This window comes from Schistocerca cancellata, chromosome 1 (genome assembly GCF_023864275.1).
Source record: "Schistocerca cancellata isolate TAMUIC-IGC-003103 chromosome 1, iqSchCanc2.1, whole genome shotgun sequence".
Lineage (NCBI taxonomy): Eukaryota > Metazoa > Arthropoda > Insecta > Orthoptera > Acrididae > Schistocerca > Schistocerca cancellata.
The window spans coordinates 848,310,013-848,328,340 of record NC_064626.1 but is presented as its reverse complement, the minus strand read 5'-3'; the positions used below and the strand labels follow the sequence as shown (position 1 = coordinate 848,328,340).

General features: G+C 39.5%; 1 protein-coding gene across 6 annotated transcripts in view; it reads left to right on the top strand.

The window, feature by feature from the left end:
- The window catches only part of LOC126188996 (TOX high mobility group box family member 4-B-like), a 477,811-nt gene that overhangs the window by 441,247 nt on the left and 18,236 nt on the right, over positions 1–18,328 (top strand). For all 6 annotated transcript variants that reach the window (XM_049930833.1, XM_049930799.1, XM_049930816.1 and 3 more), the window contains 4 exons: positions 442–577; positions 10,262–10,342; positions 15,038–15,334; positions 16,410–16,490. In XM_049930833.1, the coding sequence (XP_049786790.1) occupies positions 442–577; positions 10,262–10,342; positions 15,038–15,334; positions 16,410–16,490 (595 nt within the window). The remainder of the gene's footprint in view (positions 1–441; positions 578–10,261; positions 10,343–15,037; positions 15,335–16,409; positions 16,491–18,328) is intronic.

The window sequence follows — 18,328 nt, the reverse complement described above, 5'->3', positions numbered from 1 at the left end:
CCCTGGAACGACTCCCATCCACAAGAGTGTTTCTTTCTTGTTTGCATTTGTCGAACCAGGCAGAACACAAGTCCATAATAGAAGAGCACCAAATGTACTTGTCTGAAGCAATAATCTGCCCTCGGGCAAACTATGCACTAATAATAACAATAATAATAATAAATCTTCGAAGAAGATGCTACCGTTTAATCTTTGTTACCGACAGGACTGAATACCGTGCGAAACAAAATACGAGTTGGGACCTGTCGGTAGGCTTAGAAGCCTGTCATATTGAAAAAAATTTTTAATGGTTCCTTTATACATTTTAAACGAAGGCTTAAGAAGATATCCACGAATGGCGTCCCATTCGGTAATTCGCCATGTGCAGTTCTGTTGTAGATAGATCGAGAGATATTTCGCGGCTTGCATGTATACGGGAGTGATGCCATGTTTTCTTCACAGGCCTGTGTCGGCGTATGCGCTGTTCTTCAGGGACACCCAAGCCGCTATCAAGGGACAGAACCCGAATGCGAGCTTCGGCGAGGTCTCCAAGATTGTGGCGTCTATGTGGGATGCTTTGGACGCCGAGCATAAGAACGTGAGTACAAGATGCACTGCACGCTGTTTTACTTTCCTGTAAGCTTTATTTTCGTAGTAACCCTATTGAAGCAACTAATAATCAATTACTAGGCACCGGCCTAGGAGGAACATCGTCGTCTGCCGATCTGTCATGCACCTGAAAATTTTTCACTGCACGCCGACGTGTTTAATAAAATTGTTATGAGAGATTACTAAGGAAGCAGTTGGGAAGCAATAATGGGTGGGGGATATGATTAGGTATCGTTGGTCATTCCGCGATGTAATATGTTGACAGCCACTAGAACAAAATTATTCAAATATAATTGAAAGGTGTGGAAGGATAAAAAATATTGAAGCAGTTATGTCCGATCTTTAACACAATACGGTTTGTCTACATAACTAACGTGCTTGGTAGATGGTCCAAGGAAGATCTTCGCTACATTGCAAGAGCGAAGAAAAAACCGAGACATTTAAATAAATCATCTTAGATAAATCACTTGATCCTTTGAATAATTTACTTTGGTTTATTCTACATTTTACACTAACTCTTGCATTTTATATTTACAACTCCTTTATAGTCACTGCCATTGGCGTTTTCTGCCTAATTGAAGCAATAGCCACTGTTATCGAGATTTCATGTACAGATCATGCTCCATTTTCAGCCATGCTGAATTCATTGCTTCTCCAGTTGAAATTTACGACATTTCAGTCATTTTTTTAAGTGACGAAACCATAATACGTGTACTTCGTTTTTAGTCATCAGCATCGTCGCGGATTGGAACTATTGGCCTATTCTGCCTCCAAACTGTCACTATCTTTTTAAAGGGTGGTCAGTATTTTATTTTCGTATGTGATTATATTGCAAAGCAGTCTTGTTGATTCTATTATTTCCACGCATTAAACGTGATTCTTCCAGTTGATTCTGTTTTTCTTAATAGGATTTGTACTTCACTCCACATTTATTTCCTAGCTAATATCAACATCTTTATATATCTATTATCCATTTCATAATGATTCATCCCTGACTTGGAGTTCATATTCTGGTCACATCCCTTGACGATCACCGAAGTGTTGCACATTGCCGGAATCGTGGAAATATCTACTTTTATTTGATATATGAATATTTCATTTTATTTGAAAAAGGGACGACATATGAGGTAATATTTAAGAGAAAGTGTACTTTTTCGAGCATTTTTGGCGAGTGTCAACTTTGAGGAGTCGTAGAACTCGGGTCGTATTTAGGAGTAAAAAAAATGGTAATATGTATTTTTTCAAGACGAAAAGTGTAAATGCAAGATGTATTGTTGCCGTTCACAGTTATTTTTATATGCACATTAGTCTACATAAATCACTTCCGCAGCTCGTGATCACGCGGTCGCCTTTTGGCTTCCCGAGCGTGGGGTCCCGGATTCGATTCCCGGCGGGGGTCAGGGATTTTCATCTGCCTCGACATGACTGGGTGTTTGTGTTGTCCTCATCATTTCATCATCATTCATGAAAGTGGCGAGATTGGACTGAGCAAAGGTTGGGGATTTTATACGGCCGCTGATAACCGCGCAGTTTAGCGCCCCACATCATCATCGTTACATAAATCACTAATATCACTTACTTTTGCGTCAATATGGGCCACGTGCTCGCGTATGCCATGTTTCCGAATCTGTGAACAGTATGTACACTTTGTTATTCATTGTTGCAGTGTTCACGTCGTGGCTTCCCGTCAGTAGGAAACAATCGTACAACCTGTCCATCCATTGAACTATAGTTGCCTTACACTTGGGTGAAATCATGCACCTTTGACGGAGTTGTCGGAATTCCGTGGTTATCAGCGGCTTTCAGTGCACTTGATTACTGTGAGGCCGAAAAAGAACGGGATGGAAGTAGTCCTGTATCACAGCCAGTAATGTGCCGGTATTAGTGAAAGTACAATGAAGCGCGTTTTGTGAGGATATAGAGAAACTTCATGTCTTGTTAGCACCAAAAAGGAGTACCGGCAGGCGACAGAATTTTCCATTGAACACGTTTCAGACGGAGGCACAAGAAAGAAAATCCACGATTTCTATGTGGCAAAGCAGTTTCCAAAAGTAGCTGCCGAATTGGAAAAGCTAAAGACTGAAGTGAAATACTTTCCTGGTATGAGTGAAACAGACCATTGGGTTCCATTCGGAAATTTGGCATGGGATGGAAAATAAGCGAGTTACAGGAAAAAGAAACGAGTTCTTGAGGCAAATAAGACACTTGGCAAACACTAGGGAACTATTTATTACACTGATGAGCGTTGGCGTAGTGCAAATCATTCCAGAAAGTTTGGATGATAGGAACGAAAAATGACTTATGCATCAGGAAATCTATACCTTTATCACAGAGCAAGGGTTCAAGAGTGGAATGGCTGGAAAGGAGGAATTCAAACACCAGTGTTTCTGGAGGAAAAAAAAAAATTAAGATGCCACATAGGGAACGAAGATGGATTCGTGTATGGCAACAAGGAGGTGCAGTTATCATTCTGAGATGAATGCCTGATACTACAGAGTGAATTACGAGCGTATTCGAAAAATTACCAACAGATCAGGTTCTATATCACATGATGATAAATTCAGTATTACGAAATCCATTACTGAATGGATGGAAAGCAATAATGCGTTGCTTCCATCAAGTGCCACATCGTATTAGGAATTTACTAAAGCACGACATCTAGGACACGCGCGACTGCGCACACCAAGTCACACGAATACCTTTCGGAAGTTTATTGCGCTCACTGGACAAGGAAATCAGACTTTCTTGGTTTCCTATGGCCACTGCGATTCCATCGCCATTGAACTTACCCTGGGCGCTTATCAAGAACAAGGTAGCAAAGGAGAGCAAATATTTTAAGATACGTGACACGTTACAGTTGTCTCTCTGCACTCTGGAAACTGTTCCACAAAGTGCCTGGATGAATGCAGTGAGTCATCACAAAGAGCCCACATAGCAACACAACCAGCCATTGCTGATTCAAGTAGACGACTGCAATAGCAGCAACGAGAACTCAGTCAGCAGCGAAAGCGATTAAGGTATATCGTATTTTATATATCATTCTGTCTGCAAAATTTATTCCAGCTAAATGATTTTACTTCTACTGTTAAAATGTACATCTTATTGTTCATTTTTATTCGGAGCTGCTTGTATATCGAGCGTTCACTTCGAATTTCCCATGTAATTGCACTCTACTCGCAACGGCAACTGAATGCGGTAATGCTGTATTCGAAAACTAGTACGAAGTTGCCCTTCTTCCTGGTGAATAAGCGCTTATTGTTCATAACAGCAGCAGCAGCACTTTGGTTTGAGAACTACGTTCTACCACACCCTCGCATATGTTGCGGCTAATAACACAGTTGCTTTACAAACTCTTTAACTGACAAACAGGGGAGCGTTCATTAGTAACGGCACACACGGTGTAACAAGCAAAAGTTAAAGCTTAGCAACGCCGGAATAGCTACAACGGTAACCTCAACCGCAGCGTTTTGTTTGACATAGTGGTGAAGCGACTAACTAGAAAATAACGGAAAGTTCGCCTGCAAATAGAACAAGGCTGCATCTTGAAACTATGCAAAGAAAATGTTTTTCCTAATTACGGTCTGACTTCTATGACCCCTCAAAGTTGACACTCACCAAAAAATGCTCGAAAGAGCACGCTTTTTATTACATATTACAGCGTATATCGCCCCCACTGTAATTAAAATGTAATATTCATACACGAAATAAAAGTAGATATTTCCATGATTCCGGAAAGGTACAACAGAATGATGTTTGTTACACTGGGTAACCAGAATATGAGCACAAAGCCAGGGGTCAGTAATTATTATTTGATAATAGAGGCGAGTATTCTGCTACATAACGGAGAAACCTCATTTCAGATGATTCAGTTTACCCTATTAGGCCAGAAGTTAGAGTCCAGTTTTCACATCCAACAATAATAATGGAAGAGCTTCCTTTTTAAAATGTTATGAAACTGTACGCAGACCGCATACAATTCGTTTGTAATATGGATACATTTAACAGCATACCACGGGAGGCGGCGAATTGTAATCACATTAATGGGAGGACGAAGCTGTGTATACTGGGCCGAACATCCAGATTTAGGTTCCCCTCAGTTCCCCCAAATCGCGCAGAGCAAATGCCAGGACGGTTCTTTTGCAAAGGACACGGTCTTCTTTGCAATCCTTTCTCCAATCTGAGCTTGTGCTCCACTTCTAATAACCTCGTCCTGACATGATCTTTAGTATTAGGTGTATACGAGTACCAGTCTTCTGCGCGTCCCTCAGACGTTCTGTGGCGATGGGTGGCTAATAGACAAGAATTCGTTTAGTGAGAAGGGCTCTTCCCCCTTTTTGGCTTGTGTTTCGTTGTCGTTCGAGACTAATGGCAGAATTTTACGCAATGTCTATAAGAGCTTATCGTCGTAGGAATGTAGTTCAGAATTTCATTGCGATTGAGTCACTGTTAATGTACCTGAGGGTACTTGCCTTGAATAAAATAAAGAAGCACAGTGTTTACCCAAAATGTCCGTAAGTTACGAACGTCTTGCGGAATTGTTGGGAGAGAAGAAATTCGTGCAGTATTTTGACAGTTGACAGCGATGGCAAGCACAACAGTTTTGATAAGAGCACTTATAAACAACAATCGTTAATTGCTTAAAGTTGCACTGCTTTATCAGTTCAACAAGAACATTCGAGAATAAACAGCAAAATGGAGATCATGTATCAACTATAACAGTACACTTAAAAAAAAAAAAAAAACCTTTGCTGCAGCGTATACTACCATCTATGAGCAACAACCCCTTCTCAGTATATAGGAGAAAGAGAATTCGACGCGGGACGTTTGCAGCAGTTAAGATGTTCAGAAACAAGACAATGAATCATCGACGAACGCAGAGCATGATGTTAAATAATACAGAGGTAGATCTGGTATCAAAGCTCTGGGAATTCTTCGAACAGATACAGGAGCCTTATATATAAACGTCACTCGTTGTGCGTTGTGAAACGATTCGCATCGAATTTATTCAGCACACATGAATTTCACAAGACTGAGAGAGATGGCGTAATAATGTAAGGTTATGGGCTGACATTGGGGATGATGGATGGTTCAAACTCCGGTCCGATTATCTAGAACGTCACATTGCAACAACTACCATTTCCAAACAACAGACATATAAACAAAAATGAGACACTCATAGTAAATTTTTTTCGCGGACTTGACAAAAGACGTGAAGAGATGCGGAAACGTGAACAATAGGGGGGTGACTAAATCAAAAGTGTGGTGGTGCATCAGAATCCGAGCGGAGAATAAAACCAACGCTAGGTACCTTTTCGAATCGTGTAACATATCCCAGCTACGCGTACCTTCGATATGGCAACCCTGCGTCGCACAAGAGCAGTATTCTTTTCTTGAAAGAAAGGGATGCAGTGTTGTGACTCATCCAGTGCTAAGCGAACGACGGGCTGTAGAAAACTTAACGTCATCGTGACACACGCCAATGACACATCCAGAAAGCAGCTTTTCCATTATTTGCCTGTTTGACGTATATTTTATAGTAAGGGCCCCGATTTATTCTCGACGAGATTTGGCGCACGTTTTTCAACAGTGTTACTTTTTAAGGGAGCGAGATGTTTCCACTAACTACTAGTGCATAGATGTATGTTGACTGCTTCCGCAGCGTCTTGAAGAAAACAAAAGCACCGCGATAAAGTGCAAGGGTGAGATCAAACATTCAAGGACGCCGCGGGACTGGTAGGAGAGAGAAGGAATGTGAAATATAGCGAACAGAGAAATTTCCAATGGGATGAGGAACAGCTATCTATCTATCTCAGCTCACTTTTTTTTTTCGGTAGGTAATATAAGAGAGAGTTTGAAGTTTTCACGGGTGCGGTATGCAAGGAACAAGGAAATAACGGCCCCGAGAAAGTAAGGGGTAAATGTGAACACTCCTTTGTACGACTTATTCCACATTAAAATTGAGACTGGATTAAAGTAATTGTGAAGAAACTTATATCATTGTCCGAAGGGTTTGCTGAAAATTGACAATCTCGGTGAAGTAGATAAAAACGTTTGTAAAATATCTCAAAATTTCTTTGATAATATCTCAGTAAAATCTCTAAGGAATTTCAGCGACGATACTTAGAGTACACTGCAAATTATGAACAGTATTATGAGCAGAGACCAACTTGTGTGCTAAGATATTGTTTACTTTCTGCTGAAATGATTATAACTTGACCTGTGTCTTATCCATTTATATTTCACTTCGATGGCGCAAATGAATACTGATAATCGGAAGATTAAATTCTGTTATATTTATTTGGTTTTGGACGATCAGCCATTAAACGACAGACTATGCACACAGTGCTCTCTGTAGTGTAATAGAAAGGATCAAATTTATCCCACGCGGCAAGCTGTTTTCAGCAGTTGCGTAATTTTCGTAAAGTTTTGCCCCACCTGTACAATACTATTGTGCAGTACGTTCAGTTATTAAATAGCAGACGGTGTTTTGAAGCCTACTTCCACCATGTTTGTTTGCCGTGTCCACTTTACACACCTTTACTTGAGCACTGCGCTGCATGTGTCTGAATCTGTTGAAGTCGCAAGAATTCCAGCAATTAGTTTTTTGTCTCTGTCCACTGCTGACAGAGCTATAAAATAATAAAGTAGAAGCCGGCCGAAGTGGCCGTGCGGTTAAAGGCGCTGCAGTCTGGAACCGCAAGACCGCTACGGTCGCAGGTTCGAATCCTGCCTCGGGCATGGATGTTTGTGATGTCCTTAGGTTAGTTAGGTTTAACTAGTTCTAAGTTCTAGGGGACTAATGACCTCAGAAGTTGAGTCCCATAGTGCTCAGAGCCATTTGAACCAATAAAGTAGAACAGCTCTGTAGTTGGCATTGTTGAATGCACGTTTCATGTCGTAATGACTTTTTAGGCTAGGGGAGTGTGATGATCATCAAAATTGGAGAACGTGAACATCGATTCGCAGTATCGATGATGTAAACACTGTAGCAACAAATTTAAAAACAAAATATCGAGCTTCTTTGTTTGTTAAAAGAGAAAATAACTACTTATTGCATCTACATACATACTCTGCAAGCCACTGTATAGTGCGTGACCTATCTTGTACCACTCGCAAATAGCGTGTGGGAAAAATGACTCCGTATATGCATCCGTATGAGCCTTAATTTGTTGTATTTTATCTTCATGGTCATTACGCCAAATATATGTTGGCTGCAGTAGAATGTTCAGCAGTCATTTTCAAATGCCGGTTTTCTAAATTTTTCTAGTAGTGTGCTTCTAAAAGAGCATCAGCTTCACATCAGGGATTCCCAGCTGTGCTCCCCAAACGTCTCCGTAATATATTCGCATTGTTCGAACCTACCAGTAAGAAATGTAGCAGGCCGCCTCTTTGATGTCTTCCTTTAATCCAAGCTATTACAGTTGAACCACACTTTCACAAAATTCTCATACTGCTTTGCAATGTTAAACCGAGATATTTAAATGATAACACTAGTAATGCTGCAGCTGTACTTTATGGGTTTGTTTTTCCTACTCATTTGCATTAACTTACATTTTTCTATATTCAGTGCTGACTGCCATTCATCACACCAATTAGAAATTTTGTCTAACTATCTTATATCATACCACAGTCACTCAACCTCAGCACCTTCCTGTACACCCTGGCATCATCAGCAAACAACTGCAGATTGCTGCCGCTCTGTTCACCAGATCATTTATGTATACAGAATACAACAGTGGTTCTGGTTCTGTCACGCTTCACTGCGGCACTCCTGATGACACTCTTGTTTCTGATGAACCATCAGCATTTTTTTTTCATTTAAACAAATACATTTCATGAATGAATGAATAAAATAATGTGGCACATTATAATGAGCAACTAAAGGTTAGTATCTGTTCATCTAGTTGGTGTGGTTTCAAACAAAGCTCTGGAACTAACCACTCCAGCTCCATTTTCTCAGCGAAAGCTGGACTAACAAACCAAGCGTACACATAAATTGAGGGAGGAATACTATCAATACTCTAGGTGGTAACCAATCCACTGATGCCCCAACATAGCACTGCAACTGGACTATTGGATTCTGGGGAGTTTGGTTTACCACAAAAAAAAGAGGAAGTCGGAGACCTCTTGCAAACTTTCCACCAAAGTGAAGACATATATAGGTACACTAAACACCAGTATACTAATCAGACCAGCGAAACTACATGCATGATGCTGGACAAACAAAAGATCCAGATACAGTATGTTTAAGGAACCTATGTAACAAACAACAACATTATAGTCTTCAGTAACTACGGACTGTTTAGGAACAAAACAGACAAGAAAACAGGCAAATGAACACTGCTCCTGGAAATGGCCATTGCAGTCGACAAGGGACTCCTCCGATCAGTAACTGAAACGACACCAATAAACAACAGACTGATGACAGTGAGGCTCAGTTGTTCTAATAAGTTTCCACAACAATCCAACCATGTGTAACAGTAAACCAGTTAAAAAGAAAGACGAAGGGGTCAATAAGTACTATGCCGAACTGGAGAAAACCATGATAAAAATTCCCCAAAGTGGATGTTACAATTTTATTTGGTGATTTGAACTCACAATTAGGTAATGAAAAGACATTGAGATGAATGATACAACAATGCTCAGGGGATAGATTCATTAGCAAGAATGGCCAGAGAGTGGCCAAGTTATGTTACCAACTCAATATGAGGACAATGTCAACTCACTCAAAGAAAGTTATCAAGAAGTATGTTGAGCTAAAAAGATTTCATAAATTCAAGTATCGCTGGGAGATGATACAGGCAAATGACTTACAGAAACAACCTCACAGAGAAATCAAAAGATGAGGAGAGCATTATGGAAAACTGCTGGCATAACAGCAGTTATACATGACAGACAAACTTTCAAGCACAAAGTGCTGAAGTGGAGAGTGAACCATGAAGTAACAAATTTGAGATTGGTTGAATGAAAGGAAGAAAAAACAGTGATAAGATGAAAGAAGTGTGGCACATGAGAAAATTGCACCTCAAGTTGGTGCTTCACCTGGTCCACTAGTGGCCTACATGTGTATAATACTAATAATAATAATAATAATAATAATAATAATAATAATAATAATAATATCAACAACAAGGCAATTAAATTCAGTAACTAATGTGTTCAAAATAAAAATATCCTCCAAGCAACAGAAGCAGAACTTGAAATGTAGCGTGTGTGTGTGTGTGTGTGTGTGTGTGTGTGTGTGTGTGTGTGTGGTATTTACTGTCTGAAAGATCATGTTCTAGATCCTAAATATTTGAGGAGTATAGTTACATTGTCAGCTTCCGGAAAAGAAAAAAAAAACCTGTCTCTTAAAGTTAGTGTATAGTCTGACTGAAGGACGTACCTCTATCAGAATTGTTATTTGTATAGTTTATATGCAAAATTAGCAGTGTTTATTATTTCTGTTATCAGTATTTCCATGACATGGAGATTAATCAGCTGTAAAAGTCAGCATGAGGCAATATCAGAAAGCCAAAACATCCACTAAGTGGCAGTATCACCTCCCTGTTGTATTACCTTTGACATGTTCCTCAAATGTATCATCATGTTATTACAGTTGTGTATTGTAAATTGTGATGTATTTCATAATTATTGTCTGCATGTACATAGCATTGTATGATATTGTTCATAGGTTTACAAGAAGAAAACGGAGGCAGCAAAAAAAGAGTACCTTAAGGCCTTAGCAGCATACCGGGCTAGCTTGGTGTCAAAGGTGAGACTGTTTGTAATTACTAAATTTTGATTTCCACATTCTTTAACTGGTGCAAAGTTTCATTTGTTATGCCTCTTTAAAGTCACACTTTTTGGATAGAAAGCAGTGGCATTGTATTTCACTGCACTGTGACCAAGAAGTGGTAGTGATATTTTTTTGTACTACGGCCCTGCAGTGGAACATACAACAGAAATGTCCTCTTAACCTAGCTACACACACAAACGCATGTAAGTTTATTGCACAAGTACGCTAAGATTCCCTGTTGCTTCACTGCAAATGTGTGTGAACAGTTTCTGTGCCTAACTCAACTATGTCATTGTGAAACCACACCAGTGAGCTCAATTTGAGCACCCTCATCTGCTGAAGAAGGAAGAGACAAAGAAAGAAAACACCATGTGTTGAAAGAAATGGATATTCTCTTGTCAGACTTTTTAGCAAATTTAAAATAATTATATCATGTTGAGAGGCATAACTGTCTGAGTGTCTTCTATCATTACTTTATCTATAGTTAAAAAATGCATTTTGGAGACAGTATTACAGCACCCAAGAAGCCTATAACCTCTTCATGTCTCTACATCTATTTCATTTCGATTACAAGATAAAATATATAGATTATCTCAGATCTTTAAAAAATTGAAAATATGATCGTACCATAGAGTTGTTACATGTGCATGCCATTGTCACAGATCCCAAATGTTGAGTACCCTGTACCTTTCCTCCCCCCCTCCCCCCCACCCCCTCTTTCCCAGACTGCAGCAGCATGTGCTGTCAGATGTGTTTCTCTCAATTTTTTAATCAGTCACTTGTATGCATCCCATCTCTTTGCTTTGTTGTGGCAGTAACTGCATTCAGTATGTTGGTGCAACTAGTGTGTGTTGCTTTAAACTCAAACACCTTTGCTTTGCCCGCACCAAATGATTCTCTGGAGACGGCTGATCATTGCATACAACTATATCTGTTCACTCTCACTTGTCACTGAGAGACATTTGTGGAAGTCCCAAATACACGTATGCTTTGCTGCCTGTGCTAGCATAAATATACACACAGAAATCTGTTAACATCGTCCATCATTTCTACTTGCTGAATACTTTTGCAATGTTTACATGCTTGTACAAATAACTTATGTGTACATATTTTTTAAGTATGAAGCTATACATTGCATGTGTGTGTAGACTTCCAGCTTATTTCATTACATTAACAAAGTCGTTGAAGTTGTCATTCACAACTTGGTTGTACATGCACTGAGAAGTCAAGGTTGTAATGAGGAGTTATTTTTCAATTTTGTTTTTGACAAAATAAAATACCGGCATCAGATGTTGTTGTTTGTGGAGGTGGTGGTGGTGGTGGTGGTGGTGTTATCATTGTTGTCGTCATTGTCACTGTTCCCATCATCATATTCAGTCCAAAGACTGGTTGATGGACCTCTCTATGCTGATCTGCCTTGTGCAGGCCTCTTCATATCGGCATGACTACTGCAACCTACAGTCATTCGAACCTGTGTACTATAGTCAAGTCTTGCTCTCCCTTTACAATTTTTATCACCCTCCCTACCCCCGCCCCCACTTCCTTCCATTACTAAAATGATGTTTTCTTGGTGCCCCAGGATTGTGTCCTATCAACCCATTTCTTCTTTTAGTCAGGTTGTGCCATAAGTTTCTTTTTTCCCCAGTTTTAGTCGGATTAAGTCAGATAATACTGAGGGAATGACATTAGAAAACAAGACACTAAAAGTAGCAGATGAGTTTCACTATTTGGCCAGTAAAATAACTGATGATAACGGAAGTAGAGAGGATATAAAATGTAGACTGGCAATGGCAGTAATGACATTTCTGAAAAAGAGAAATTTGTTAACATCAAATATAGATTAAGTGTTAGTAAGTTTTTTCGGAAGGTTTCTGTCGGGAGTGTAGCCTAGTACAGAAGTGAAATGTAGATGATACAAGAAGAGCATAGAAGCTTGAGAAATATGGTGTCGCAGAAAAATGTTGAAGATTAGATGGGTAGATCACATATCTAATCAGGAGGTATGGAATAGAACTGGGGAGAAAAGAAATTTGTGGCACAACTTGAATTAAAGTAGGGATCACCAATTTAGTATCAAAGGGAAGTCTGGTGGGCGTGAGGCGGGGGGGGGGGGGGGGGGGGGGGGGGGGTGAGTTAAAAATTACAGAGGGCGACCAAGAAATGAATACACTAAGCAGGTTCAAAAGGATGTACGTTGCAGTAGTTACTTAGAGATGAAGAGGCTTGCAGAGGATACAGTAATGTGGAGATCTGCATCAAACCAGTTTCCAGACTGAAGACTACAACAACTAGTCCTTATTAGTTCTACAATCAATCCATTTAATCATCAGCATTCTTCTGTAGCATCTTCCAAAATCTTTTATTCTTTTCATATCTTGACTGTTTATCAACCTTGTTTACTTTCATACATTGCTGCAGACATCTTCAAAAAATACTTCATAACATTAAAATTTATATTAGATTTAAGTTCATCTTTTTAGAAATGCTTTTCTTTCTATAGCCAGTCTGCATTTTATGTCTTCCCTATCTTGGGCATTGTCAGTTGTCTTGCTACCCAAATAGCAGAACTCATTTACTAATCTAATTCTTTCAGCGTTGTCTGACTTAATTATCTATATTCCAGTACTCTCGTTTTACCATTGTTGGTGTTCGTCATGTACCCTCTTTTCAAGACACTGTCCACTACATTCAATTGCACTTCCTAGTCCTTTGCTGCTTCTAAGCAAATTACGTCATTGGTAAACCTCCAAGTTTTGAAACTTCCTGGCAGATTAAAACTGTGTGCCGAAGCGAGACTCGAACTCGGGACCTTTGCCTTTTGCGGGCAAGTACTCTACCAACTGAGCTACCCAAGCATGACTCACGCCCCGTCCTCACAGCTGTACTTCTGCCAGTAGCTCGTCTCCTACCTTCCAACTTTACAGAAGCTCTTCTGCAAACCTAGCAGAACTAGCACTCCTGAAAGAAAGGATATTGTGGAGACATGGCTTAGCCACAGCCTGGGTAATGTTTTTCTTTCTTCTCCCTGAGCTTTAATTCCCTTTCTAATTTCTCCTTGGTTTCCTTTACTGCTTGTTCAATGCACAGATTGAATAGCATAGGAGAGAGGCTACAACTTTGTGTTACTCCCTTCTCAACCTCTGTTCCCTTTCATTCCTTCAGCTGTCTTATTTCTGTACAAATTGTAAATAACCATTCACACCCTGTATTTAATCTGTACAATCCCAGAATTTCAAAGAGTGTTTTCCACTCAACATTGTCAAAAGTGTTCTCTAAATTTACGGATGTTTCCATAACTTATCTTCTAAGATAAGTTGTAGGATCAGTATAGCCTGCATTTGTCTGGAACCCTAACTGACCTTTCATGATGTTGGCTTCTATCGGTTTTTCCATTCTTTTGTAAATAATGTGTGTCTGTATTTTGCAGTCATTATTTATTAAACTAATAATTCAGTAATATTCCTGCCTTTTGTGGAATTGAAACTATTACATTCTGAAGGTATTTTGGCTGTCTCTCATATCATGCACACCAAGTAGAATAGTTTTGTCATGGCTGGCCCTACCAAGCATCTTAATAATTCTAAAGAAATGTCATCTACTCCAGCGGACCTGTTCAGCTAAGGTATTTCAGCATTCTGTCAAATTATTCTTGCAGTATTGTATCTCCCATCTCATCTCCATTTACCTCCTTCTCCTCCCTTGCTACAATGTCGCCATAAGTTCATTTCTGTTTGTGTAGTCCTTCTACATATTCCTTCCATCTTACATCTTTCCCTTCTTTATTTAGTACTGCCTCGCCACCTGCACGCTTGATATTTATATGGCTACTTCTCTTTTCTCCAAAGGTCTTCAGTTTTCATCTTGGTAGCATTTACCTTCTGCCTTGTTATGAATGTTTGTTCAGCCTTTCGTTTGTCCTCTAGCCATTAGTCAGTCTTAAAGAGGAAGTATAAAATTTAATAAAGGACAAGTTGATAATTAATAGTCATAGAGTTTTGCAACAGCTGTTTGTACATTCCCACAAAGGAAGAAAGTGATGATTTGTAATGGTAGAAAAAGTTTGCAGCTTGTCATTGTAAAACTTGAGGTTCTGTAAAATATTAATAAAAACAACTTTGATTGTTCCTGTGTGGTAAAAGTATAACCAGAGTAGGTTAGCTGTTTTTGTGGGTTGTGGCACAATAATTAGATAGTAACACAAAGCAGGTAGTAGTTCTCAACTTGCATGGAAGTAGCTACATGAAGACAGATGATATGTATTGGAAAGCAGCCAAATTAGATTAAAATATGATTTAATTTTATCATATATAATGTCTTAGCACAGAGAAACAGTGTATCCAGTGTCTTTGGGTCTGTCTTGGCGGTTTGAGTAGGACATCAGAATTAGCTTAGTGTCAAATCAAATAAAAAATATTAAAACAAGTAATAACCACTTGAATGACATTTGTACTTAAGATATGACAGGTATAGTCACAGATATAGGCACACAACTATAATAACTTAAAATGATCAAGCCCATAAAGAATCACTTTTACAATTCAGTCTTTCATGAAATGTATTCCTTCCTGTTAAGTGATATAAGTGTAAAATAATTATTTGTCATATTAATGAATTTATTTATAGTACAAAACATTTATAAATTTGCATATTGTGATGGATTTGTTGTTTTAGGGAGCTGGTGAATCGGAGAATATGTATGGAGGGTACGGTGGATATGGTGGGGGGTATAGTGGTTACTCGCCACCTACTGCATTACCATCACCTCCCATGTCTGCACCACCTCCACAGCAGCAGCAGCAGCAGCAGCAACAGCAGCAGCAGCAACAACAACAGCAGCAGCAGCAACAGCAACAGCAGCAGCAGCAGCAACAGATGGCTGGCATGAACAAAAAGTCACAAATGCTGGGACCAATGATACCTGACAGGAGTGCTGCCCAGCAGCCACCCCCACAACAGCAGCAGCAACAGGTATGATACATTTATTATGATTCACACAGAACATACTGCTAAAAAAATTATTACTAATGTTGAACCTTTAGGTTCATAATAGCCTTTGTGCAGAAGTCAGCCTGTTAAATTGCTACTTTCAAGTCTCCAGATTGTACTTAAGCATCTTTCCAGTGTGCTTTATGGAATGAGAGAGCTCCATGTATTGCCTTTATTGCATATTGACAGAGAAAAATTAAATGCCACTTCCAGACTTCACCATTACTATCCTTTTTCTCTTTTAATTTCTCTCATTACCCATAACAACTATTAAAGTTCTACTATCAGATTTACTAACTCATTTGATTATTATGGTGCCTCCTTGTCTCAACTGGTGACATAAAGATAGTAATCTCAACTGGTGACATAAAGATAGTATCTTCAGTTTAGGTGTTAATTCATCTTATTGAAAAATACTGCATGAAACCCGTACCATATAGGATTAAGAGAGGAAATTGAACGTCTTCACAGAAGTGCAGCACATATTTCCACAGGTTTGTCTGAATTGATGAAGAGTGTCACAAAAATGCTGAAAAACATGAACTGCCATACGCTTGAAGATAGATGTCAGTTATCTCCTGAAAACTTGCTTATAAAGTCAACCATGTAGAAGTTTCGAGAGTGAAGAATCTATAAAAATACTTCAGCTCCCTACACATCACTCCTCTGGAGGCCTCAGAATTGAGATTAGACTAACTTGCAGTACGCACTGAGGCATTAAAGCAATCATTCGTCCTACATTCCATACACAACTGGAACAGGAAGGAACCGTGGCATATGGTTCATCCACCAAGCAGTGGTTTGCAGAGTAGGCCTATGTTTTTTACTTTTTGAAATAACCAGAATGTCTGTTGTTTCAAAGATGTTTTATATGTTGTAAGGGGGGCAAGGGCAGCTTTTACATATGTAAAATCTGAGCTTTTAATCTGTAAAGCAATGCACTGCAACAAATATATCTCATATCTTGTCTTGGTCTGTGCAAGTAAGTAAAGTCCATATACTAAAATCACCAAAAGAAGGGAATTGTGTACCTGATGATTCAATATTCTTTTCACAGGGCATGATGGGTCATGTGGGAAGTCATATGCCTCAACCCCATATGCCAGCTCCTGTACCACAAAGCAGTTACATGCAGCAGGTAAAGATCTGAGTATAATGCTACTTTTTGTTAATTGTATGAGAAGTTGCAAGATGATGACACAACTGCATAAAAAGAGGTCACCAGCATTAGGTAGATAAAGCAGCCAGTCAAAAATTAATCACACAGACCAGAATGGTTCAAAACAAGCAGTTATTCATCTCAATCAATTATATCTCCCTTTCACATTTATCATTATTTACAAGAATCACTAATTTGACTGCTTAAGCCAGAAACACATCTTATGTATTAATCTCTCATCAATGTGTACAAGGTGAACCTTTCCTTATCTTTTCCACATGTCAAAATACATATATGAACATAAGAAGCCCCTTTGTAATCTTTCTCGGTTCAAGGAAAACTAGCTGAGTATCCTGCATTGCCCAGGTATATATGTATTCCAATTCTATTAGTCCATCTCCTCTCCTCCCCTTCACTCTCTGCCCATCTCCTCCATTCCTCTCTATTATCCATCTCCTTCTCCCCCCCCCCCCCCCCCTTCTCTGTCCGCCTTTACCACACGCCACTTCCTGTTGCCTCCTGCCTCTCTATTTGTCTATCTGCTGTTCTGCCCTTTCTCTCTGTCCATCTGCTTCTCCCCACTCTTTCTGTCCATCTGCCCCTTATCCTTTTGCCCATTTGCTCTTTCCTCCCCTTGAGTCCATCTCTTTGGGCCCCATCTATCTCCTCCTAACTACCTTTATATCCTCCTCTGCACTCTCTCTGTTAATCTCTTCCTCCACTCTTTCTCAGTCTACCTCCTCCTGTTTTCTATTTCTGACCACTTCCCCCTCCCTCTCTCCACCTCCTCCTCCTCCTCCTCCTCCTCCTCCTCCTCCTCCTCCTCGTCCTCCCCCCCTCACATCTGTGTCCATGTCCTTCTCCTTCCTATCTGTCTGTCTCTCTCTTCCTCCCCCCATTCTCTTTCCATGTTACCATCCACAACTCAGTAGAACGTTGCTAATTCTTACCTCCCACAGTATTTCTTTCCAGATAGTAAGTAGTGTGTGAAACAAGCTTGGCTGAAATTGAACAAGGGGTTTAGTCGTAGTTTTTTATCTGTGACTTTGCCTACATATGCACATCACATGTATTTAATATACTTAATACTTATTTGTACCCATATGTCACCTGCACCTCTAATGACTTTCACTCTGCCGTTTGGTTTTCATGCTGCTCAATGTTTATGATGTTGTATCTCCTGATCAGAGAGTTGTACAATGATATGATTTTGCTGGTGCATTCAGTGGTGTATGTGAATAATGTCTGCAAAATATGTCAGGAATACCGTTAGTAGTAGAGAAGTAATAAATCGAAATATCGTTCGCAATGTGATGGTTTTAATGCGTGACCAGCAAAAATGTAGTAAGCAATAAACTATTTCCCTTTAATTATTTTGTAGGGATGTCAGCCACAAAAAGTTTCACAAAAGTTTGTTGTTATGTGCAAAGTTTGCTGCAAATCACTAAATGCTTTCTCAAGTATCGGATGAGTAAGATCTGTGTGTTCACATACAGTTCTTTTTCACCCCCACCCCCACCTCTTTGATAAGTAGGTCACTCTAACCCCCACAGTGACTCATTCCAGACAGTAAATGATATGTGTACTAAGTCTGGTTGAATGTGGTCCAGTAGTTTAGGAGGATATGTGAATCATATGTACATCCATTTTTATAATATGTGAGGATTACTCTATATCAGGGCAAAGGGTTTTTCTGTTACATCACTGCACTGGAAATGCAGTCCATTAAAATATCTGAGCTGCATGGAAGAATATGCAATTTGCTCGTGATTATACTAATGAATTGTATCATATCAGCAAATCCAAATGCTACTCTG